The sequence below is a fragment of the Bos javanicus genome, chromosome 6 (assembly GCF_032452875.1).
Source record: "Bos javanicus breed banteng chromosome 6, ARS-OSU_banteng_1.0, whole genome shotgun sequence".
Lineage (NCBI taxonomy): Eukaryota > Metazoa > Chordata > Mammalia > Artiodactyla > Bovidae > Bos > Bos javanicus.
The window spans coordinates 67,519,718-67,545,955 of record NC_083873.1 but is presented as its reverse complement, the minus strand read 5'-3'; the positions used below and the strand labels follow the sequence as shown (position 1 = coordinate 67,545,955).

At 39.0% G+C, this 26,238-nt stretch overlaps 1 protein-coding gene across 10 annotated transcripts in view; it reads left to right on the top strand.

The window, feature by feature from the left end:
- Window positions 1–26,238, top strand: part of FRYL (FRY like transcription coactivator) — a 268,553-nt gene that overhangs the window by 187,978 nt on the left and 54,337 nt on the right. For all 10 annotated transcript variants that reach the window (XM_061420109.1, XM_061420111.1, XM_061420112.1 and 7 more), the window contains 13 exons: window positions 3,445–3,640; window positions 4,387–4,511; window positions 6,412–6,469; window positions 8,770–8,861; window positions 10,933–11,105; window positions 12,502–12,662; window positions 13,211–13,321; window positions 14,370–14,524; window positions 14,832–14,931; window positions 17,377–17,545; window positions 21,642–21,901; window positions 22,278–22,418; window positions 25,984–26,152. In XM_061420109.1, coding sequence (XP_061276093.1) covers window positions 3,445–3,640; window positions 4,387–4,511; window positions 6,412–6,469; window positions 8,770–8,861; window positions 10,933–11,105; window positions 12,502–12,662; window positions 13,211–13,321; window positions 14,370–14,524; window positions 14,832–14,931; window positions 17,377–17,545; window positions 21,642–21,901; window positions 22,278–22,418; window positions 25,984–26,152 — 1,910 coding nt within the window. The remainder of the gene's footprint in view (window positions 1–3,444; window positions 3,641–4,386; window positions 4,512–6,411; window positions 6,470–8,769; window positions 8,862–10,932; window positions 11,106–12,501; window positions 12,663–13,210; window positions 13,322–14,369; window positions 14,525–14,831; window positions 14,932–17,376; window positions 17,546–21,641; window positions 21,902–22,277; window positions 22,419–25,983; window positions 26,153–26,238) is intronic.

The window sequence follows — 26,238 nt, the reverse complement described above, 5'->3', positions numbered from 1 at the left end:
TGACCAAGCGACTTCACTTTCACTTTTAACTTTCATGCATTGGAGAAGGAAATGGCAACCCACTCCAGTGTTCTTGCCTGGAGAATCCCAGGGACGGGGGAGCCTGGTGGACTGCCGTCTATGGGGTCGCGCAGAGTCGGACACGACTGAAGCGACTTAGCAGCAGCAGCAGCAGCAGAAGAATCAGATCAGATCAGATCAGATCAGTCGCTCAGTCGTGTCTGACTCTTTGCGACCCCATGAATCACAGCACGCCAGGCCTCCCTGTCCATCACCAGCTCCCGGAGTTCACTCAGACTCACATCCATCGAGTCAGTGATGCCATCCAGCCATCTGATCCTCTGTCGTCCCCTTCTCCTCTTGCCCCCAATCCCTCCCAGCATCAGAGTCTTTTCCTTTTTTTTTTTTTTTAATTTTATTTTATTTTTAAACTTTACATAATTGTATTAGTTTTGCCAAATATCAAAATGAATCCGCCACAGGTATACATGTGTTCCCCATCCTGAACCCTCCTCCCTCCTCCCTCCCCATACCATCCCTCTGGGTCGTCCCAGTGCACTAGCCCCAAGCATCCAGTATCGTGCATCGAACCTGGACTGGCAACTCGTTTCTTACATGATATTTTACATGGTTCAATGCCATTCTCCCAAATCTTCCCACCCTCTCCCTCTCCCACAGAGTCCATAAGACTGTTCTATACATCAGTGTCTCTTTTGCTGTCTCGTACACCGGGTTATTGTTAACCTTTTCCAATGAGTCAACTCTTCGCATGAGGTGGCCAAAGTACTGGAGTTGCAGCTTTAGCATCATTCCTTCCAAAGAAATCCCAGGGCCGATCTCCTTCAGAATGGACTGGTTGGATCTCCTTGCAGTCGAAGGGACTCTCAAGAGTCTTCTCCAACACCACAGTTCAAAATCATCAATTCTTCGGCGCTCAGCCTTCTTCACAGTCCAACTCTTGCACCAATACATGACCACAGGAAAAACCATAGCCTTGACTAGACGGACCTTTGTTGGCAAAGTAATGTCTCTGCTTTTGAATATGCTATCTAGGTTGGTCATAACTTTCCTTCCAAGGAGTAAACGTCTTTTAATTTCATAGCTGCAGTCACCATCTGTAGTGATTTTGGAGCCCAGAAAAATAAAGTCTGACACTGTGGACACTGTTTCCACTGTTTCCCCATCTATTTCCCATGAAGTGATGGGACCGGATGCCATGATCTTCATTTTCTGAATGTTGAGCTTTAAGCCAACTTTTTCACTCTCCACTTTCACATAAGGGTGGTGTCATCTGCATATCTGAGGTTATTGATATTTCTCCCGGTAATCTTGATTCCAGCTTGTGTTTCTTCCAGTCCAGCGTTTCTCATGATGTACTATGCATATAAGTTAAATAAACAGGGTGACAATACACAGCCTTGACGAACTCCTTTTCCTATTTGGAACCAGTCTGTTGTTCCATGTTCAGTTCTAACTGTTGCTTCCTGACCTGCATACAAATTTCTCAAGAGGCAGATCAGGTGGTCTGGTATTCCCATATCTTTCAGAATTTTCCACAGTTTATTTTGATCCACACAGTCAAAGGCTTTGGCATGGTCAATAAAGCAGAAATAGATGCCTTTCTCGAACTCTCTTGCTTTTTCCATGATCCAGCAGATGTTGGCAATTTGATCTCTGGTTCCTCTGCCTTTTCTAAAACCAGCTTGAACATCAGGAAGTTCACGGTTCACATAGTGCTGAAGCCTGGCTTGGAGAATTTTGAGCATTACTTTACTAGCATGTGAGATGAGTGCAATTGTGCGGTCGTTTGAGCATTCTTTGACATTGCCTTTCTTTGGGATTGGAATGAAAACTGACCTTTTCCAGTCCTGTGGCCACTGCTGAGTTTTCCAAATTTGCTGGCATATTGAGTGCAGCACTTTCACAGCATCATCTTTCAGGATTTGGAATAGCTCAACTGGAATTCCATCACCTCCACTAGCTTTGTTCATAGTGATGCTTTCTAAGGCCCACTTAACTTCACATTCCAGGATATCTGGCTCTAGGTCAGTGATCACACCATCGTGATTATCTGGGTCATGAAGATCTTTTTTGTACAGTTCTTCTGTGTATTCTTGCCATCTCTTCTTAATATCTTCTGCTTCTGTTAGGTCCATACCATTTCTGTCCTTTATCAAGCCCATCTTTGCATGAAATGTTCCTTTGGTATCTCTGATTTTCTTGAAGAGATCCCTAGTCTTTCCCATTCTGTTGTTTTCCTCTATTTCTTTGCATTGATCGCTGAAGAAGGCTTTCTTATCTCTTCTGGGTATTCTTTGGAACTCTGCATTCAGATGTTTATACCTTTCCTTTTCTCCTTTGCTTTTCGCTTCTCTTCTTTTCACAGCTATTTGTAAGGCCTCCCCAGACAGCCATTTTGCTTTTTTGCATTTCTTTTCCATGGTGATGGTCTTGATCCCTGTCTCCTGTACAATGTCACAAACCTCCATCCATAGTTCATCAGGCACTCTATCTATCAGATCTAGTCCCTTAAATCTATTTCTCACTTCCACTGTATAATCATAAGGGATTTGATTTAGGTCATACCTGAATGGTCTAGTGGTTTTCCCTACTTTCTTCAATTTAAGTCTGAATTTGGCAATAAGGAGTTCATGGTCTGAGCCACAGTCAGCTCCTGGTCTTGTTTTTGCTGACTAAATAGAGCTTCTCCATCTTTGGCTGCAAAGAATATAATCAATCTGATTTCAGTGTTGACCATCTGGTGATGTCCACGTATAGAGTCTTCTCTTGTGTTGTTGGAAGAGGGTGTTTGCTATGACCAGTGCATTTTCTTGGCAAAACTCTATTAGTCTTTGCCCTGCTTCATTCCGTATTCCAAGGCCAAATTTGCCTGTTACTCCAGGTGTTTCTTGACTTCCTACTTTTGCATTCCAGTCCCCTATAATGAAAAGGACATCAGCTTATTTTGGTGTGGGATTAATGGTGATTTTCATTTTGTTTTCACTTTTTTTCCTCTGCATTGAGTATATATAATAAGTTATCAAATGTGACCTGATAAAATATTAACTGTACCCACAGAAATAATAGATTATGTTAAAATGATCCTATAATGTTTTAACTTTCAATCTTGTATTTTACTCATTATATCTTATTCCACAGGGATTCAGTAGTAGTAATAAATACTTTATGCTAATCATCTCCCCTAAATTGGTAGAAATTTAGCTTTAGTTGGACTTCCCTGGTAACTTAGATGGTAAAGAATCTGCCTGCAACGCAGGAGACCCGAGTTCGATCCCTGGGCCGGGAAGATCCCCTGGAGAAGGGAATGGCCACCCACTCCAGATTCTTGCCCGGAGAACTCCATGGACAGAGGAGCTTTTGTTTAAAAGAAACTTTTAAAAACACATGCTATTTACATCTACCTGTTTTTCTTCTTTTTCTCAGTAGCCCCATCAATGCTAAGAAAGTAAATACTACCACAAGCAGTGACTCATACATTGGCCTGTGGAGAAACTACCTGCTTCTTTGCTGCAGTGCAGCGACCTCCGCAGCATCCTCAACATCTGCGGGTTCTGTGAGGTGTTCTCCGCCTGAGACGCTGGCGTCCACCCCTGATAGTGGCTACAGCATTGATTCTAAAGTAAGTTGTTTAGTTCTGTCATTGAACCCAAATGATAGCATAAAAGGAATGTTTTAAAATTTCTTTTTAAGGACAATAAAGTAACTCTATTGAAAAGTGTACTAGTTACATGGACTAATACTGAAAATGGTTCAAGAAATCCCTATTACTATTGCGTTGGCCCAAAAGTTCCTTCAGGTTTTCCATAGGAGCGTATGAAACCCAAACAAACTTTTTGGCCAATCCAATATTTTAATGGATGCTTAGTTGGAACCAATAATATATAACTTTTTCTTTTAGAATTTCCCTAAATTATGTAGTGGGACAAAAACTTGATAAGAACAGTGATATGGTCTCCATGATATGAAATAAAATATTATCAGATGGTTGAAGGAAATTGACAAAACTTAATACTGGGTGTTTAACTTTAACACTGATGATTCTTTTAGAAGTAGTTTTTTTGTTTTTACTTATTTTTACAGGTCAAAAGAAATAAGCTAAGGGAGGGAGTCAGCCTGTATTACACGATAGTAAGTGTCTGTAAGAAATTCAGAGGCCTGCAAATCCCACTTCTGTTAACAAATTTGTAGTCAGCAAATTCACAGTGACCCTTTAAGATTATGTGCGTTAGAGGTGAATTCTGAAGCACCGTTCATTCTAAAATGTCGTTATTCCCTTGTCTGTGACCAAATATTGCTGAAATGTCATTATTTATTTGAATGTACTATCATTAGTGGCTATTACAAATATAATATCTTTTTTTTCAGATTATTGGCATCCCATCCCCTTCATCCTTGTTTAAGCACATAGTTCCAATGATGCGCTCTGAGAGCATGGAAATCACTGAATCCCTTGTTCTAGGTCTTGGCAGGACCAACCCAGGAGCATTTAGGTAATTATCTTTATATGTTTAGTAAATGTGGCTACTTTTTGAGAAGGCAAGGTAGCATACTTATCCAGATAGTTTCATATCAATCCTGACTTTTACCAGCTAGCTAGCCATTTAACATTTAGCAGGTCCTTTAATTTATCTGCACCTTTATTTTCTAATTTTGCTTAACATTTACCCTATTTTCTTCAAAGAATGATTATGAAAATCATATATTATACATAAACATGTTCTAGAGATTATCAAATGCCATGTAAAAGTACAATATTTTCCTTCCTGTCTTACATAGTGATTCTGTTGCTTAAAAATAGTTTTTCTCCTTCTTGTTCAAGAGAGTGACTATTTTTAAAAGAATTATTTATATACATATTTTATATCATTCTTGATGTTTTTCACAATCATAAAGCAAATTCTTCGTTTTTGCCTGAGTTTCTTCTTTGTTATTGCTGACTAGATCCTGAATTTTAAAAAAATATTTATTTATTTACGGCTGTGCTGGGTCTTTCTTGCTTTGTGCAAGTTTTCTCTAGTTGCAGTGAGTGTGGGCTGCTCTTTGCCTAGTGTCGGCTTCTAACTGCCATGGCTTCTCTCGTTGAGGAGCACAAGCTCTAGCATGTGCAGGCTTCATTGCTGCAGAACGTGGGCTCAGCAGTTGCAGCATGCAGGTTCTAGAGTGCTCACGGTTCAGTAGTTTTGGAGCATGGGCTCAGTTGCTCCATGGCATGTGGAATCTTCCTCGACCAGGGATCGAACCTGTGTCTTCTGCATTGGCAGGCAGATTCTTATCCACCGTGCCACCAGGGAAGTTCTGGATCCTGAATTTTTTCTTTTGAGGTTGTCCTCTATTGATATGGTGTAATGGTTGATGTTTTGTCTCCAAGGTAACATATACAACAGAGAATAGGTTAATAAATCATATCTGTAGGTCTGGATAGCATTCATTATAAATGAAGTGTTGGAAGATTATTTTAGGACAAGCAGATATACTGTTGTGCTAATAGAAAACAATGAGGTACAAAAATTATCTCAGTTTCACAAACCCACATAAATAGAAACAATTCTGAAGCAGATACTTTGAATGTCTGCAGTAGTTTCTATAGACAATGAAATTGCAGATGGATTTTATTTTCTTCTTTTTTTTTGTATTTTCCCAATTTTCTACAGTGAGTACATTTACAATTTAAAATCAGAATATAAGCAAAAAAAGATTATTTTCATGAAGTTCATACCTTTTGATTGATAATTTCATTTGTAAGGACTAATCCTATTGAGATAATTAGAATTGAAGTCAAAGATTAATACATAAAGGTGTTCACTGGACATTATTTAATAGATAAAATTTAAGAGTCAGTAATAACTGAAAATGGTTAGGAAAATTACCATATTCAACCCAATACTAGAGTATTACAAATTAAATAATGGCATGTGGAAGTGCTTATACTAGTGTTAATTAAAGATAAAAGGATACTATCTTATGTATGTTAGAGTTTCAACTATGTAAACTGTATATGGGTTGTAAATGATTGAACAGGTATTTATCTCTACAAATTAGAATAAGTGGCCTATGCCATTTTTCCTGTTTTTCACATATTCTACAGAGTGTGTGTGTTATTTCACAATCAAAACAAAACAGAGACTTCCTGGCGTTCCAGTGGTTAGGACTGCATGCTTTCACTGCCAAGGACCCAGGTTTGATCCCTGGTCAGGGAACTATGATTCCGTAAAGCCATGTAGTATGACCAAAAAACAAAAAACATACACACAATAAAAACTGTGTTTAAAACAGTAAGATTAGGGTTAACGTTTGTCAGGTTATATCATTATATTAATATTTACATATTTCTACAGGTCAGATTATATGTTTGGCTATTAATTGAAAGAATGTATATTATTTTTCTTGTAGGGAACTAATAGAGGAATTACATCCCATAATTAAAGAAGCGCTTGAACGAAGGCCAGAGGTAAACTGTATTTTTATATCATTAAATATTTATTTGGCAAACACTGAAAATTGGCTTCTATATTCTATATAGTAAAACAAAACTTAGAAATTCAGAAGTAAATAAGTCTAGTGCCATTTTCAACATTTTTAAAACATGTGGAAACCACTACCATCCCCACTCCCCAGGAGGTCTTACTCAGAAACCCATTCTGTAATACAGATGTTAAATTTTCTCTGCCTGAAGTTAGGGTGGTCAGAGTCTAGATCAGAGTCCACTGATCTCTGTAAACGATCAGATAGTTATTTTCATCTTTGTAGGTCATCCTGTCTCTGTTGCAGCGGCTCAGTTTTGCTGCCTAGATGGCTAAATAGGTGGGTGTGGCTCTATTACAGTTACAGGCAGCAATGAGCTGGATATGGCCTGAGGGCTGTATTCTGCCAACCCCAGGTCTAGAACCCCACATCTACACGTCAGGTTCTGAGCTACGTTTAGAAATCACAGTTCTTGTGGAACAGATGATGTATAATCTATAATTACAACAATGTATTATGCACACAAATCAAGTAACAGGTAAAGGGTTATATGAGCTACAGAGAAGAAAGCCTTTGGTTCTGCCTGTGGAGTAAGAGAAAGGTTTTTAGTTGAGGTAGTGACGTTTGAGGTGAATTTCTGAAGCATATTTCCCCAGTAGACAAGCAAGGGAAAGACATTCTAGGTATAGGGAACAGCGTTTGCAAACTTTACTTTTAAAAAATGTGGACATTGCACGTTTTTCTTTGTAATTGTTATGGGGAAAGTGATGGGATGTGAGGCTGGAAAGCAAGAAAGGAACTATCACGTGAAAGGATAAAGCCCCTGATTTCAGCTTTAGCCAATAGACCAGTGGTCCCCATATGGCAGTAGAATCTGAGAATTAGCCAGACAGCTTGCAAAAATTATAGATTCCCGGGCCTAGCCTATTCAATGAGAATCCCTGGAGTAGAGCCCAGAAATCTATTTTCTTAAGCACCTTAGATGAGTCTGATGTAGAACACTGAATTAGAATGCTATTAACAATGGCAATCCTCTGAGGAATTTTAACAAGAGAGGAAGATGACAGTAGCTACTTTGTATGGGGACCTTATGACAGCATCTGTAATTCTTCACTTCCTTTTTTTCTAATTCAGCCCTGTGGAGTAGTGATAATTCTCCATTTTGTAATTGATTAGATTTTTGCTTCAAAAATAATATGTTGGTTACAGTGCAAGTAGAATTGGAAATAAAATTAAGTGGCAGTATGTATACTAATCAATTTCAGGACAAAAAGTCATCATAGCAAGGGAATAGATATGCACAGTGATGTGTCTGAATGTGCGCTATTTTGAGAGCATTAGACTCACAGTCTTTCTATGAACACAGAATGAAAGCAAATCAACTGAAACTGCAGAAATCCTCAAGCACTGTTAAGAAACCATTTCATTCAGTATGAATTGCAGCAAACTTGTTAAGAGCTCAAAGAAGCAGTAAATTTAACGAACTGGTTATCCACAACTGGCCTGTTTTAGAAGGCAGAAAACTGGGTTGTAGACAAGAAAGTGAAAGACTAATTCTTATTAGTCTCTATTACATCATGAATGAAATGATGAGCTCAAGAAGAAAGTGATACAGGAGATTTATTATATCTTACCATTATATTGGTTCCTGTTAGAAGCAGAATCAAGTTGAGATGTTACGACTATTATTCTAGGCATTAATACTTTGGCCTTAGTAGGACAAACATATTTATTCACACCATAATGATCAAAGGGATTTCTTTTTGCTTGTATTTTTGTGTGTCAGAATTAACTGATAAGTGAAAAATCATGGTATGAGTGAAATCTGTGGGGTTTCTTTAGTCCCCTTTGTAATGTTTTCCCTCTCCTTCTGTCATATTATTATTTTTTTTTTTCTGTCATATTATTGGGAGCATCTTAGGGATTCTTTATCATCCAAAGGGAATAGTTTACTGTTTCAGTTCCTCTAAAGTTGTCAGATTAGCAAATCTGACCTAAAGGTAACCATAAAGTAATTATGGACTTAACTCTATTTCTCCCTTCATAAGTTTATTACTATATAAAATGTCATTTGATTTTATTTGTCTTGTTAATTTCAAATTAATCTACACATACCTTTTTGATGTAATAGCCCCTAGACTGTCTGACATCTACCTTTCAGAAGCAAACTAACAAGCCTCCAAACTCGTAAGGCATTCCCAGTATTCCTTCTAAGTTACACCAGCAAATTTTCTGTCAACTTACTTAAAGGACTTTTAATTAGTATCTTTGTTATCTTTGGAATAGAATATGAAACGGCGCAGGCGTCGAGATATTTTACGAGTACAACTGGTACGAATATTTGAACTGCTGGCAGATGCTGGTGTCATTAGTCACAGGTAGGTATTGGATTTTGATTTTTAAAACTTGTAATTTATTAGAGAGCATATTTTTTTTCCTCAGAAAATATATAAAAACCGAAAAGTACCTTTATAACAACAAAAAATCTGCACCACTATAAATATTATTTACTAAAGATGTATCTAATACATTAGCCCATGGCTAAAAAATATATTGAAGAACTACCACTTGTACAGATTGCTTCAGGCAAAGGTTGAGTGGAATGTCCTTGTGATTTTAATATTTCTTGAGATCTAGTAATCTAGGCAGTAAACAGCAAGCTTTTTTTTTCCAGGGATGGGTGTCTGTTTTAACTATGTCTTACCATATTCAAGATCTGTTTTTTCTAGAGTTGTAAAAATCATGTTATTTAAAGGCTACATGAAAGTTTAGCCTTTCATGTAGGCTAAAAAACTGCAAATTTACTTCAATCAACTGTTAATCTATTGTGCTTAGAGCAATTATGAAATCCAAAAACATAATTTCTATTTCCATCCTTTACAAATAAAAAACATAAAACCTAAAATTATTGTTGACCCTAAGGCCAGGGCCTTGAGGAAAATTCCATCAGCTTTATGTAGGGAAATAACTGTTTCCCTAGAAACATAATGGTGTTGCCTGACCATTGAAGGAGGGAAAAAATGACTCTGACCATTTCCAGAAAAGATCCTGAGGAAAAAAATATTAATAAGCAAGTATAGTGTTTATTGTTACTTTACCATTTATCCTGATCATTTATTTCTGAGTGCACCTAACACCTTTGATATCGAATGTTTTTCACAAGTGCTTTCAAAATATAGCTTTAATCAAAGAGAATCTAAACCATTGATTTACTATTATAGTAAATGAAAAGCAAATGAAAGAAAAAAGAAGCGTCATTCTTTTTTTTTTCCTTTGTTGCTTCACAAAAATAAAACAATGGAAGTTAGCCAAAATGAATTTGACACTTGCTGAACCTGATGCAAAAAATTAACCTAAAATACATCTAAATATTTTTTCTTTTTTTATTGCTTTTATTGTAATGTTAATAACGCAGTTGCATGTTTTATTTTTGGATTTGTCTTTTTTTTTTTTTTTTGCCCCAAGAGAAATCAAGATAAAGTGAACACTATTATGGACATTTTTTTTTTCCTCGCTTAAGGAAAAAAAGATGAATTCTGGAATGGCCAGGAGGCAGGGCTCTTCGGTTTGTTCAATCAGTTGATCCTCTGTGCCTGGTGCATAGTAGGTACTCAGTTATTCTGAGTCAGCTTACAATCTACCATGTTAGTTTCCCAGCCACTGTGAAGTGTTGACCCAGAGTTTAAAAACACTCACTTAAGGAATAAAGGAGAGTTTCATCATGAATACATTCAACATATTTTTATAGTCATAGACCGATATTTTTAATATGCTGTACAATCACTGTGGTTCCTTACTCTTATTTTCATGGCTTTAGGATGTTTATAAAAAAAACTATTTGCAGCTATTGAAAGAGCATTTTTACTTTTGGAATCATAAACTTTAGAGGCATTTTCAAATAAATATAACAAGGAAAAGTTAACTAAATTACTATTGGTAAAACACTCTCAAGTACCTACTGGTCACATACTTAATAACTGATGGAACAAGACTGGAATCCAGGATTTGGGACTCTTTCACCAGTGACCTCCTTGCAGTCAGTGGACTCTAGGCCCAGAACCCTGGCCTCAAAGAGAATCTTCCTGTAGAGATTCTTGAAGAAACTTCCAAGGTCTAAAATAGAAGATTAAAAAACCAACAGTCTTACTTGAATTATCTTAAATTTTTGTATCCCCAGTAATAGCAGTAATTTTTGCTGAGAATAGGTACCTGATGGGTATTTGATTGATTATGCTAAAGGCATAATATGTCTATGTAGGACAACTGTGTAAATGTACACAATTAGTCTTTCTTCTTTCTACCTTCTAAACTGATCCTTCCTGTTCCCGTTGTGTCTCCTTATAATTTTATTTTGAAAAGCCATATATTTTGATGGAGAGAATAATGTTGACTTAAGTTATAGTTTAAAATCATGTTTTCCTTAACATGAATTTTCTTCCACATTTTCAGTGCAAGTGGTGGCCTTGATACTGAAACACATTTCCTCAACAACACTTTATTGGAATACGTAGATTTAACTAGACAACTCCTGGAAGCAGAAAATGAAAAAGATTCTGACACACTGAAGGATATACGATGCCATTTTAGTGCCTTAGTGGCGAATATCATTCAGAATGTTCCAGGTATGACTTTTAGTTCCTCAAACCCATAAATGAATATTAAGAGACTATCATAATTTTTCTCCCCCTGAGGAATGGTGATCTAAGTTGACAAGCAACTTGTAAACATTTGAAAAATATGTCAGGGTAACTTTTGGAACTTGAGAGGTAAATGATGCTCTGTAGAGGAAAAGAACATGGTTTCCTCTACATTGTCTGATCTGAAGCTCACTAATGTAAAGATATGATTTAATCCATTACTCAACACTTGTCTACAACTTCTACTTTGGTTCATTATGATACTGTTGAGTTTCTTCAACAAGGATTGCTGCAGAGAGCTTGTAGAATAGATTTTTTTTTTTAAGTGGAAAGATTCCTTGGAGATCACCTAAGAAAGAAAGAAAGTGAAAGTGAAGTCGCTCAGTCGTGTCCAACTCTTTGCAACCCCGTGGACTGTAGCCCACCAGGCTCCTCTGTCCATGTGATTCTCCAGGCAAAGAATACTGGAGTGGGTTGCCATTTCCTTCTCAAGGGGATCTTCCCAACCCAGGGATCAACCCAGGGATCAAACCCGGGTCTCCCGCATTACAGGCAGACGCTTTATCCTCTGAGCCACCAGGGAAGGGTTATCACCTAAAGGGAGATCACCTAAACCAGCAGCAAAAGGCAGCAGAGTGGGTTTTAACTCCAGACCTCACACTTTACTGCAAGTAGATCAGCTCCCTTGTTGTCTTGATCAATATATCAAGATTCCATGTAATGATTGTTGTATAGCTGAAAACAGTATATATAGTCCAAAGCCCTTTCTTACTGGTTAATCATGATCCAGAAGTATATTGTGTTAATGTTTTGGCCAAGGTTAACACGTAGCCAGCAACAACCCAGGGAGAAGCAGGGTCCTGATGCTCAGCTCTGTCAGCCTTCAGTAGCATTGTGACTGCCATGCACTTCTACTTGGCAAGATGCTGTATTTCACATAACACTGCATCTCACTTAACATGATAATGTACACTGCAGCTCTGTTCCTGTGATATGCATATATGTAAATAATTTCTGTTACTGTGGAGGTTGGGAGTAGGTTAAAATGAAAACTTTTGCTTTCTTTTTATATAATATTATGTATCCAGTAACAATCCTGGTGGCTCAGACGGCAAAGAATTTGCCTGCAATGCGGGAGACCTGGGTTCAATCCCTGGATCAGGAAGATCCCCTGGAGAAGGGAATGACAACCCACTCCAGTATTCTTGCCTGGAGAATCCCATGGACAGAGGAGCCTGGTGGGCTACAGTCCATGGGGTTGCAAAGAGTCAGACACGACTGAGTGACTAACATCACCACCATCCAATAACAAATAAATTGACGTGCATATTAAGGGAAGAAGAAATGGAAATAATTTTTTCCTCCTATTTTTTATTTACAGTGCACCAGAGAAGAAGCATTTTTCCTCAACAGAGCCTTCGTCACAGTCTGTTTATGCTGTTCAGTCACTGGGCAGGTCCTTTTAGCATCATGTTTACACCCTTGGACAGATACAGTGATAGAAATATGCAAATTAACAGACATCAGTACTGTGCACTGAAGGTATTTACCTAAAAATCTGACTTCTTTTTTCTTAGGTTAAGAGTGGAGTTAAAATTTTTTTCTCTCTCAGTGCCTGGTGTTATAAAAAGGATCAGGATTTCTTCAGAGTACCTAAGAGTACTAGAATATATATTTGCCTGCTGTATTCAAACACTTATACAGGAAGTTTATTTAAATGCATAAAATATAATGTAGAAATATTCCAGAATCTATGAAAACTGGAAGCCATATTCTTAAAGAATTGAGGACTGCCTCAAAAAAATACTTATTTTTTTTCTTACTTAAGTACTTTCTCTTGATCTTTTTTTCCCCTTCACCTCCAGTACTGTTCAAACTGCATGTCTAATGTAGTATCATGATATTTATGTACTGCTCATAGTAAATTTCTTCGTTTCAAAAGTTACTATTATGCTTTTCTTTATAAACAAAAAAATCAAAGATATTGTGGCTACATAAGCATAAGTAAAATATCCTGCCTCTTCTCATTAAGCAACCAACATGTAACCTCTGAAATGTTTTAAATGTAATTCTAATATTATTGTTTGAAGGCTATGTCTGCTGTACTCTGTTGTGGCCCTGTTGCAGATAATGTAGGACTTTCATCAGATGGCTATTTGTACAAATGGTTGGATAACATTTTGGACTCTCTGGACAAAAAGGTAATTATGACAGTTCCCTTAAAATTCTGTAGTAAATTACCACTGCGTTGCATTATTTGGGGGGCTTCCCAGGTGGCACTAGGGGTAAATTATCTGCCTGTCAGTGCAGAAGATGCAAGAGATGCAGTTTCCATCTCTGGGTTGGGAAGACCCCTTGGAGTAGGAGATGGCAACCCACTCCAGTATTCTTGCCTAGGAAATTTCATAAACAGAGGAGCCTGGGCGCCTACCGTTCATGTGGTCTTAGAGAGTTGGATATGACTGAGCGCACACACACACACATTGCATCATTTAGAGTTATTGTATGGCTCAATGAATATGTCTTTTTGAAATAAGATAGGTTAGAATTATGGGTCCAAAACATATTAGGTAAAACTAAATAGCATACCATAAACTAAGAGATTTCTAATTCTTATTTAGTTCTCATTTAAATAATTTTAATTTCCCTCTTAGAGGATTAATATAGTAGTGTGTATTTATCTCACAAACGGTTTTAAATCAGTAGAAGAATATAATTGTGGAATACTTTAAGCTCCATGTAAGAAATATGCTATTTGCTCTGTTTAACTTTTTTGATGACTCTCCAATTAATCACTTTTCCCCCCTTATTACTCATACCATACAAACACAGACTTCACAATTTAAAATAAGACTTACATTTCTTCCCCCTGGAAGAAATGTATTTTGTATTGGGCTATCAAAAACAACAATAAATTTTGACAAAAATAGCTGGGGAGGTTAATCACTCATTTTCCTAAAAGCACTTAATCACTGTTCCTATTCATCAGCCACCTCTGTGGCTCTGCTGGAAAATTGAATTGTACGACTAAGAGTCTTATATAAAAAGCAGGAGACCACGTTTAATTTCTCTGTGCTGGTTTTTCTGCTGGTTGAAAAAAATCAGAAAGAGTTGAACTAAAGGAGACTTGAGTTTTGTGATGAAATACAATAAATATATGCACTGTATTATTTTAATTGAAATGTAAGAGGAGTAGATAAATAATACATCCCTTTCTCTGTCCTGGGCAATTCTGTGGTCTTTACTTAGGTTCATCAGTTGGGCTGTGAGGCAGTTACATTACTGCTGGAGCTGAACCCGGATCAGAGCAACCTGATGTATTGGGCGGTGGATCGCTGTTACACTGGTTCCAAGAGAGTGGCAGCCGGTTGTTTCAAAGCCATAGCCAATGTTTTCCAGAACAGGTACTCTAGCTTTTGCTATCTTTCATTATTTAGCATCTCTTAAAAAACAGAATGTGTCTTTTTGAGCTTAGCAATATTAATAAACCAATATTTTCTTACCTTAAACTCGAACAAAATCTAACCAAATGGTGATAATGATTAGCATGCACCTGTTGTTACCTATTGCCTTTAAAAAAAAAACAAAACAGTCACCTCATAGGCTTAGCCCCTGCATGCCTGCATCCTTCCCTTTATATCATATCATGTTTATTAACTGGTGTGAAAGCCTCTAAACATTGTTTATCTAACATGGGAAATTTGTCCCTAGGGATTATCAGTGTGACACAGTGATGCTCCTCAATCTGATACTGTTTAAAGCCGCTGATTCTTCTCGAAGTATCTATGAAGTTGCTATGCAACTTTTACAGGTTTGTAAACAAATGTTAATTAAAATATATTTTTACTCGGGACTTAACGAAGCACAGCAATCTGTTCTTGCCTTGAAAGTATGCTAATGTTCATCTTTATTTTTAATAGTGATGTATGGTATGATTCCTAATTATCATTAGAAACAGAAGACTAAGATAATATGGGTCATTTAAGTCTACAAATAATGCAAAGTTTTGAGTGTATTGTAGAGGATTGTGTGTGATAACCCCCACACTCACCTGTGTGTGTGCCTCTGTGTGTCTGAGTACTTGGAAAAGTTGAGTGGTTAGAGCCTCTGTGTGCCTTCACCTGTTTCTGTTGAGCAAATGAGAATAATGTGAGTCAGTTTGTTTTGGAGAATCAAGTGAAAAGTAATTAGCTCTTTTATGATAACCTTTTGTGAGTTTTCTTTATTAGACTGAGATGAATAACTTAGACATTTCACTTGGATATGTGGTTATATCCATTGATGGTAGGATGTGGTTCTTCATTCTTAACCAAAGGTTAAGAATGGGATTCAAGGAGATGCACATTTTCCCAAAGGGTTTGAAGTGGTTCTGAGGGATCATCTTAAGAATTATACCCTAGTGTCTTTATTAGTTAAGAAGAAGGTTGAGGGGTGTAGCTCTTTGTATAGTATAATATCAAAAGAATTTTTTGCTTGTATTTTATATTTAATCCATGATTAAGCAAAATAGGTTTGAAGATTTTTTTTCACATACGCATATTTTTATATAGTCATAATTTTGAATTGGAAAAGTGATAAATCTTCTTCAAATAATTGTATGTTAAGTTGCAGAAGTTATTTTCAAACTATGTTACTGGCATTCAACACAAGGAATGTTAAAGTCTTGTAAAGAATTACAGAGCTTATCAAGATGGGACTGTGCCGGGGTCCAGCCCCGGCTGATCCAGGGTATTTGAAGGGTAGATGGCGTCGGCGACTATTTAAATATTCATCAAAGATATAAAGAGTAATAGAATGAGGATAGCTCAGTAGGAAAATTCAGTGGAGAAAAGAGGCTGAGTAGCTTGGTTTACACGGGAGACCAATAAAACTTTAAGACAAGAAGCTTGCACCACTTATGTAGGCCGCAGGCGTCCTTCCGTTCTCCCGAAGGAGAGGAGACACTGAGGCCTGCGGATCTTAGAAGCCCAGGCATAATTAGTAAGCATGGCAGGTTCCGCGCTCCAAATGGAGACTCAGCCAGAGTTTGAGAGAGAAAGAGACATGGGGAGACCAGTATTTCGAGGAACTGATCCCAATTCTTTATTTTCCAGAGTCTGTTTTTATACACTGAGATGTTATACAGAAGTCACGCGGGGACAGCAGTCCTGACTTTTATTAAAGTCAGGTGCTTCACACAAATGTATACAGAGGTCTTAGGGGTGTTACATCATCTTCTGGCCAGGGGGGCCTGCTAACAATTTATGACCTTCTCCTTGTGACAGCGGTCAGTCAACCAGAATACTTTTTTCTCCAAGGGTGATTATTCTTAAAACAGATGCCACCCAAATAAAGTGACATTCCTATAGGGTGAGGGTGTAGTGGGTTTTAGTTAAGGAAAGAATTTACTTGGCCTAAGGTCTAATGTGATTTATATCAAAGGTTAATACTTATTTCTTCTATATATTCATTAATGTGTGTAAGGGCAGGGGATGTGGAGTCTTAGCAACAAACATTGGCTCAACAAATGAAAAACCCTTCACCAATACAATTTCTAATCAGCCCACTATACTTATACTAATGGTTTTCTAACTTTTCTAAGGAACCTGTTTTTAGAAGGTTTAAAGCATCTCGTGCCTCTCACGGTTGGGAGGCTGTGAGCAATCACATGTGGCCGGACAAGCCTGTCAGGCAGGCTAGAGAACCTTCAGAGGAGTTTGTAGGTTGAAACACTCCTATCACGCCCAGGAATTATTATTAACTGGAGCTCTAAGTTAACTCCTTCTCTGAAAGAGGTGGTGGGGGACAGCCCCCCGTAAAGTCAGAGGTGTAGGGGAGAGCACAAAGTAGTAAAGTAGGCAGACTCTGATTATGGGGGTAGATGCTCGAGAATTTCCAGGGGGACTCCTGAGGCTCGATCCCGCCTTTGCGTATGTCAAGCCTCCTTCCTCATGACCTTTGCCATGGGCAGAGTGCCTCACGCCGGCCCCCAACAGGACTGGTACTTTTTTTTTTCCCTAAGTGCTAGAAAGAAAGATAAATTGATCCTTATAACCCTCTGTTCTAGTATTCATTTGGAATTACAAAGAACAAGAATTAGAGACCTTTTGCAAACATTTCTGGGAATTAGAGATTAGCATCCAAGAAACTTTACAATTTATACAACTCTATAGCTTTTAAACTATAATGTTTCTTGGGAGAACATTTTATGTTTTTAATTATAGCTGAAATTTAGAGGACCCACAAAAGCTTACATGGATGGGTTACATTCCTGTAGATCCTGGAACCGAAGATGTTTCGCTATGCTCACAAGCTGGAGGTCCAGAGAACGGACGGCGTCCTCAGCCAGCTGGCCCCTCTGCCGCATCTGTATTCCGTGTCTTACTATCAGCTGTCCGAAGAGTTAGCAAGGGCGTATCCCGAGCTAACTCTCGCCATATTCTCAGGTATGATTGTTCAACTGGCTAGTAGTTTTTTTTTTTCAGCAACCATTTTGAAAAAACTACTTTTAGGAAATGTAAATCTATGAAATTTGAGGTTGAATTAAAACAAAACCTGTCTTTATATAAGAGAGGTTTTTTTCCTTTAATATGAACTCTTTAATACTGATCTACCATGATACGGAGATTGCTTATTAAAGATCTCTAAAGGGATTCTAACCTTGACCTCTCTTCTCCACCTCACACTAGCCAAAATAAAACAAAGTAGGAGGGGGCTTCTGGAGAAGGCAATGGCACCCCACTCCAGTACTCTTGCCTGGAAAATCCCATGGATGGAGGAGCCTGGTAGGCTGCAGTCCATGGGGTCGCTAAGAGTCGGACACGACTGAGCGACTTCACTTTCACTTTTCACTTTCATGTATTGGAGAAGGAAATGGCAACCCACCCCAGTGTTCTTGCCTGGAGAATCCCAGGGACGGGGGAGCCTGGTGGGCTGCCGTCTATGGGGTCGCACAGAGTCCGACATGACTGAAGCAACTTAGCAGCAGTAGGAGAGGCTTCACAGGCAATTTGAAAATATTCCTTTAGTAGACATAACACTTCCTGAATCTTCTAGTGTATAGTTTATCTTGTATATTGGTCTATTTTTAATAATATAAATGGGCAGGGATAAGGGTATAGGTTTCTTTCCGTAAGTAAGACCTCTAATCATAGGAGAACATACTGTACTGCCTTAAGCAGAACTACAGCTAGGAACCCACCTTGCTTCCTGGTCCAGTTTCCTTTCCTTGGGTCCAAAAAACATTCCTGCCTTGAGTTTCTAAAGCATGGGCTGTGTGTCAAGCAAGATGTCCTATATGTATATATATGGGTTTCCCAGGACTCAGATTTAAGGTAATTAGGGAGCTCATCCAGCTTGAGCCTTTCTGGTCGATGAACACACTATTGCAGATGCCTCCATAGTGCTTATAAATCCTTTAACTGAAAAGTTTTATTAGTTATAATACAAAAGACTCTTAGCTAGTTTTTCTCTTTCTTCATCTTCAGTAAGATCCTGTTCTAATCTTAGTGCTGCAAATGCACCAGAATTGTTATGCAGGAGATACCAGGGCTCTGAACCTTTCATTCAGGTTCAAGGCACAGAGGCCTCCGCCTTCTTGGCCCATCTTTCCACAGTGCCTATTTTAGCAGTGGAGATAGTTTGAGTCCCACCCCTAATTGATCTGATTGGGGGAAAAAACAACTTAAATTCTCCTAACATTCAGTGTTTAAAGCAGCACACATGTTAGGTTTGCACCGGTAAATAGCAGCAATCACGCTTCTTCCTTCTTCCCAACTTCCGCAGTCCCGACATCCCTTTCAGGATGGACGTGGATGGTCATCAGTGCAAAGTAGTAACCACATACGTGCTAAGTCACTTCAGTTGTGTCTGAGTCTTTGCAGCCCTACAGAGCCCACCAGGCTCCTCTGTCCATGAAATTTTCTAGGCAAGAATACTGGAGTGGGTTGCCATGTCCTTCTCCAGGGGATCTTCCCTGACTCAGGGATAAAAACTGAGTCTCTTAAGTCTCCTGCCTTGGCAGGTGAGTTCTTTACCACTAGCGTCACCTGGGAAGCAGATAAGTAACCGCTGTCTCCACTAATTTTGCTGCTAGGCTTTTCTAGGCTTTTCTCGGAGGCTCCTGGGCTTTTCCTGGAGGCTTTAGCACAGAAGAGAGGAGTCCCTGGTATCTCAGAGGTCATGGAATTGGTCAGGATGGCAGTGGGTGCTGGCATGGCCTTGGCTCCCATACACACGTAGAATCCCTCAGCCAGGATCTCTTCATTCAGAGATCCAGGTCTCATATTTCATACTTGTGGTAATAATATTGACCTGTTAACAGAAGGGATTCTTTTAGACGGTAACGATGATCCTATATGCAAGGCAGCAAAAGAGACACAGATGTAAAGGACAGACTTTTGGACTCTGTGGGAGAAGGCGAGGGTGGGATGATTTGAGAGAATAGCATTGAAACATATATATTACTGTATGTAAAATAGATGACCAGTGCAAGTTCAACGCTTGAAGCAGGGCACTCAAAGCCAGTGCTCTGGGACAACCCAGAGGGATGGGGTGGGGAGGGAGGTGGGAGGGGGTTCAGGATGGGGGGACACATGTGACGATTCATGTCAATATATGGCAAAAAACACCACAATATTGTAATTATTCTCCAATTAAAATAAATTAATTACTTTAAAAAAAGAAAGGGTTCTTCTAAAAAGTTGGAATTGAGCATAAATGTGTGCGAGGCACTGGACTGAGCAGATGTTGGCACTGTGTTGAGTTTGTGCAAACTGAGCCTGAACTGAAAGTATCCACTTGGACCATCTGTTCTCTCTGTACACTGAAAATCAAACCTCTTCCCCTCGCCCTAGTCGGTTCTTACTCTGTCTGACCTTCAGATGCCCACGCTGGCCTTCTAAAGCAGTGCCATGGCACTTGAAAGACCTGCCACATCTCACTCTAAAGGGTTTGAACTGCCAATTCTTGGCATTTTCTAAAGAACCATTTCAAAGTGAAATTGTTATATTGTCTGTCCTGCATGTGTCAGAGTTGGGTTTTTGTGGAGGTGCAAAGCAGGCAACACTGTAAGTTGCTCTGAGATCCTTGTTCCGAAGTACATTCTTGGTTATCTGTACTTCTGTAGCTGGTGTGATGCTGTTAATTATACGTATGGCACATCCCCAAATGTTAATAAAGGACTCAAAGAGGTTTTGTACATAAAAAAAAAAAAAACAAACCTCCGTGACACAACTACTTTTGTTACCTTCTGAGAGAATAATAAGGTGAGGATCAAAGGTTGATAGTTGGTCCTAGGTCAATCTGTGTATATGTGGTAGAACTGGAATTCAGACCCAGACCCAGGCAAAAGGGGGCTTGAGGAAAGAGAAGGTTTTTACTTAAAGTGATTTATGGAGAGTAAACAGTGTATAAAAACTCATAGGCTTTGGAATCAACCTTGTATTTGAATCCTCTGCCACTTGATCATTTTCTGACTTTGCACACGTTACTCGAACTGTCCACCTCACAAAGTTTATCATGAGCACTATATGAGATGAATGTAAAAGTAATAAGCACTTCATAGGAGTCTCCCCTAGATAGAACCTAAACATGTGAGGTTTTTCATGGGTCACTTTAAATTAATCCGTGAATAAAGACTGTCTTTATCTTAGGTTTATTTGTTAAGAAGCACCTATTGTAAAATTTCCCACATTAATCATTTTAACTGTATAGTTCAGTAGTGTTGTGTATTTATATTGTTGTGAAACAGATCTCTGCCATTTTTCATCCTAGAGAAGTGAAACTTTATACCTACTAAACAGTAAACTCCCCTTTTCCTGAACTTCCCCCAGCCCTGTTAACTACCATTGTGATTTCTATTTCTCTGAACTTGATTATACTGGATCTTATAAAAGTGGAAGCTTACAGTATTTGTGGTTTTAAGATTAGCTATTTTCACTTAGCATAATGTCCTCAAAGGTGATCCTTTGATGTTGTAGCAAGTAACAGGATTTCCATTCTTTGTAAAAGTTGCAGAATTTTCTATTATGTGTATGTGTGTGTCAAAACACACATTTTTGTTTGTCCATTTGTCTAGCAATGGACATTTGGATTGGTTCCACTTCTTGGCCAGTGTAAATAGTGCTACTGTGCACTAGGCCTTCAGGACCCTGCTTTCAGTTCATTTGGATATATAGTCAGCAGTGGGATTTCTAACTCATATGGTAGTTCTATTTTTAATTTTTTTGAGGAGCCATTACACTATTTTCATAGCAGTTAACACCAGACTCACCAATAGTGTGCATTTATTTTTCTTAACTACCAGAGATATTTTATATAAAAGTTAAGTCTGTGGTGTATGTTAGCTGTTTCCTTTTCTTTATGATGTCATCAAGGTCAGGTTTATTAAAAGGAGAAACAATGCTCATAATTCTTAAATGTAGTGAATAAAATCTGGCTTGTTATTTTTTCAGAATTAAACAGTTACATTTAAATTCATTACAAATCAAAGGAAAGCACAGTTACACAGTTGTTCCCTCTTTGACTTGTCCTTAACTACAGAGATAAGCCAGAGAATTCAGACAGCTCACCCTGCTGGGAGACAGGTCATGCTGCACTACCTGTTACCCTGGATGAACAACATCGAGCTGGTGGATTTGAAACCCTTGCCCACAGCAAGGCGACACGATGAAGATGAAGACGATTCCTTAAAAGACCGAGAACTGATGGTGACTAGCAGGCGCTGGTTACGAGGAGAAGGCTGGGGATCCCCGCAAGCTACTGCCATGGTTCTGAATAATCTGATGTACATGACAGCAAAGGTAACAGGTTTTGTATTTGTGGTTCCTGCACAGAATTACCGAGTTAGGAGGAGTAAACAGGTTAGAAATAGACAATGAGATTAGATAATCCAAACAAGTATGTGTTATAAATAAGTTCCTTTCTTTAAAAAAAAAAAAAAGCTTCACATCAGATATAAAATATCTTTTGGGGAATGGAGCTAAAATCATATGTGATTAATGATATTTGTATTTAGATTTGTTGAAAGAAAAGATTATTTCTCTACAGTGTGAAGAAGATTAAAGCTGTCTGTCAAAGCATTATTTTCTAATATTTCACGATGTTATGAGTTTGGTATTGAATAGATGGTTGTTACTGAAGTGCTGCTGAAGTGTGTGCTGTATTTCCTGTATCTAGTATGGTGATGAGCTGGCCTGGTCGGAGGTGGAGAACGTGTGGACCACGCTCGCAGATGGCTGGCCGAAAAACCTGAAAATAATATTGCACTTTTTGATCAGCATTTGTGGAGTAAATAGTGAACCAAGCCTCTTGCCTTACGTATGTGTTCAAGTTCATTCACTTTCATGTATATATGTATAAGTATACTTAGCCAGTGTCTTGTGATGTCAGAATCTGGGCAGCCGTAGAACAGCAGAGGCAAAGCAGGGGCCAGGAGGAGGACAATCAGGAAATAGCACATGGATTCATTGCTATTCATTGCTATTCATTGCTATTCATTGATTCATTTAATAAATATTGCCTGGCTTTACTACAGGTCAAGTGCTCTTCTGTGTTCTGGGCATTATAATCTGATGGATGCTACAGATTTTATTCTTTGAACCTACACCTAATTTATTTAATGAATAAATCACTAGGTTAGTGATATACAGTCATGGTAAGGGCTACGGAGGAAAACTGCAGAGTCCTGAGAGTGGATAACTTTGGAGCCACCACTGTCTGAGAGGATTCGAGATGATATTGGACAGAAACTAATATGAAAGTGGAGAGATGTTAGTAGTTTTTCCTGTCAGCAGCTGACACTGGGATATTAGAGCATGATGAGAAGTGAGAGCTCAGTACCTATAGAATCATGCCCTAAAGGCTTCTGGAAGCAGGAAAAATCATGATAAGAGATAAACAGTGAATAATGCACAGTCTTTATCTTCTGAAGAAAGAACAGTACTTAAATCTGCTCAAGAGAATACTATGGAACTATCAAGCACAAAGGTTAAACTGACATGCACACAGACATGTGTGTATATGTAGATATAACTGTTAGACACAGGGTAGCATCTCCTTAAAGTATGTTCCACAGAAAACTAGCTCTGCAGAGTGTTGCTGTAAAGGTTCTTCTGGATCCTCCTTGAAATGAACCATTGAGTAGCCTTGCTTTACCCAACATCTCCTGGGTTAACCTGATTACTGAAAGCTTTGTTCTGAAGGCATGTCACAATAATCTGCATTGAGAAGCACTTGGAGAAAGGTGGGTGTGTAGTACAAAACATGATCCCACATTAGCTGTCTGACCACACGTCCTAACAGTCCCCTTCAAGCCCGCTGCCGTTGGGTCATGCTGAACCCTCTGCTGCCCGGCTCTCACTCAGGCATCCCACCCAGGGACCTTGCCATTTGCTTTCCTCTCTCCCCAAACAGTCAGTTGCTCATTTCTGCACATTCTTAAGATGTTTCCTCAAATGGCTGTTCTCACTGATACCTTTGCTGGTCATCTAGTTCAAATCTGCAAATGCCCTGCCCCCACATATACACTCTTCTTTTTCTTGCCCTGTTTCATTGGTTTTCCTAACACTTATCATTGAACTCACTGTATATTTTATTTCTTTGCCTCATTACTTTTGCCTCAGTTAGTCCAGTAGATTCTGAGCTCTTAAGAGCAGGAATCTGAGAATTCCCTGGCAATCCAGTGGTTCAAACTTGGTGCTTTCACTGCCATGGCCTGGGTTCAATCCCTGGTCAGGGAACTAAGATCCTGTAAGACGTGCACTGCAGCAAAAAGAAAAAAAAAAGAGCAGGAATCTTAATTTAGTTCATTGCCACCTTGTCAGAGCCTAGACTAGTGCCTGACACACAGGAAGTTCCCCTTAATTGGATGAATGAATGACTGAGTTGGGGCTGGCACTAGAAACAGGCATGAAGTTGTAATTCCAAGAAGCCGAGATGAAATTCCTGGGCTTCCCTGGTAGCTCAGATGGTAAAGAATCTGCCTGCAGTGTGGGAGACTCAGGTTCAAGCCTGGGTCAGGAAAATCCCCTGGAGAAGGGCATGGCAATCCACTCCAGTATTCCTGTCTGGAGAATTCCTTGGACAGAGGAGCCTGGTGGGCTACAGTCCATGGGGTCACAAAGAGTTGGACACAACTGAGTGACTAACACTTTCACTTTTCAAGATGAAATTCAGAGAATTGCCATTTGCCAGAAATTTTAAAAGAGCTATTTTTCATGATGATAATAATAATTTCTTAATTATCACTTCTTAAGCACTACTTATTTGGAGGAGGAAATGGCAACCCACTCCATTGTTCTTGCCTGGAGAATCCCATGGACAGAGGAGCCTGGTGGGCTGCTGTCCATGGGGTCACACAGAGTCAGACACAACTGAAGCGACTTAGCAGCAGCAGCAGCAGCAAGCACTACTTATAGGCCAAGTACAAGCACTTCATTTACATTACTTAATTCCTGGAAGAAATCTGTGAGCTTGGTAAGATGACTGCTGTTTTACAATGAATAAAGTAAGGTAGTGAGAAGAGTGACATAGCTCAAAGTCACATAGCTATTTAGGTCTATCTCTGTAGAGCTGGAATTCTAACCCAGAGCTGTTGATGAAAAGTCCAGGAAAGCTTCTTGACAGGCCCTGCAGCTGGAGTGGGAGGTGGGGCTTGAAGACTTGACAGGATTAGAGTCATGAGTATCGTCTCAGAGGTCCTGAGTCAGAGCAAAGACACAGAGGCAGAAATGTACCTGATGTGATCAGAGAAGACTGAACTTGAGAACAAAGAATTAGCAAGTACAGCAGGTTGGATAGATCTAGAGCTGTGTGGGAGGTCAACTATCAGAGAACCATTATCAGATTTCTGGTGTGATGTGATAGAGCATATTTTAAAATTTGTCCAGGGGTGATGTAAAACAGAGCTTCTCACACATCTGAATGCAGCGTGAATCAGCTGGGGGGGATCTTGTTCTCATTCTCATTCTGGAGTTGGGGGTGGGGCCAGAGATTCTGTATTTCCCGAAAGCTCCAGATAATAATGCATGTTCTACGAGGATCACATTTTAAGTACTAAGGTTTAAAAAGGGAGAAAAAAGAAAGATCACTGACTAATTGATCAGCCTATTTCAATAATACATACTACTAAAACATACTTTTTGATCAAGTATGATTGATCAAGTAAGATGGATCAAACCAGTCAATCTTAAGGGAGATCAACCCTGATAACATGGACTGTATAGTCCATGGGGGTCACAAAGAGGTGGGCATGACTGAGTGACTTTCACTTCATTTTCCATTGAAAAAGAAACTGATTTATAAAAAGGCAATGATCTTTTGCTTTTCTAAAAATAAGTAAAGGGAGTGATAACTTTATGGACACCATTAAGCAATATAGCTGCTGCTGCTGCTGCTGCTAAGTCGCTTCAGTCGTGTCCGACTCTGTGTGACCCCATAGACGGGCAGCCCACCAGGCTCCGCCATCCCTGGGATTCTCCAGGCAAGAACACTGGGGTGGGTTGCCATTTCCTTCTCCAGTGCATGAAAGTGAAAAGTCAAAGTGAAGTCGCTCAGTTGTGTCCGACTCTTCGCAACCCCATGGACTGTAGCCTACCAGGCTCCTCCGTCCATGGGATTTTCCAGGCAAGAGTACTGGAGTGGGGTGCCATTGCCTAAGCAGTATATCTAGGTCATCCTAATGATACAATATTAAGGGCTGAAGGGAAGAGTACTTATAAAGCTGATTAATGTCTAATTGCTAATCAGTGTCTATTCAAATTTAGATTGTGCTTATTCATCTACTACTTAAAGCTGAACTTTACTCTGATAAAATTTGTCTCAAGACAAGTTTGTGTGATAAAAATTGTGCTTTTTCTTTTCCAAACGATTTTTTCTGTGACAGGTGAAGAAAGTTATTGTATATTTAGGTAGAGACAAAACAATGCAGTTGCTTGAAGAACTGGTGAGTGAACTACAGCTGACCGACCCTGTCAGTTCCGGAGTCACTCACATGGATAACCCCCCTTATTACCGCATCACTTCCAGCTATAAAATCCCTTCTGTCACCTCAGGTGAGAAGTCGTTTAAAACTGATTACTTTGTATGCAAAAAGAAGCTTTCCACAACTGTTCATTTTAGCAGGCGTTTGCTTTCAACG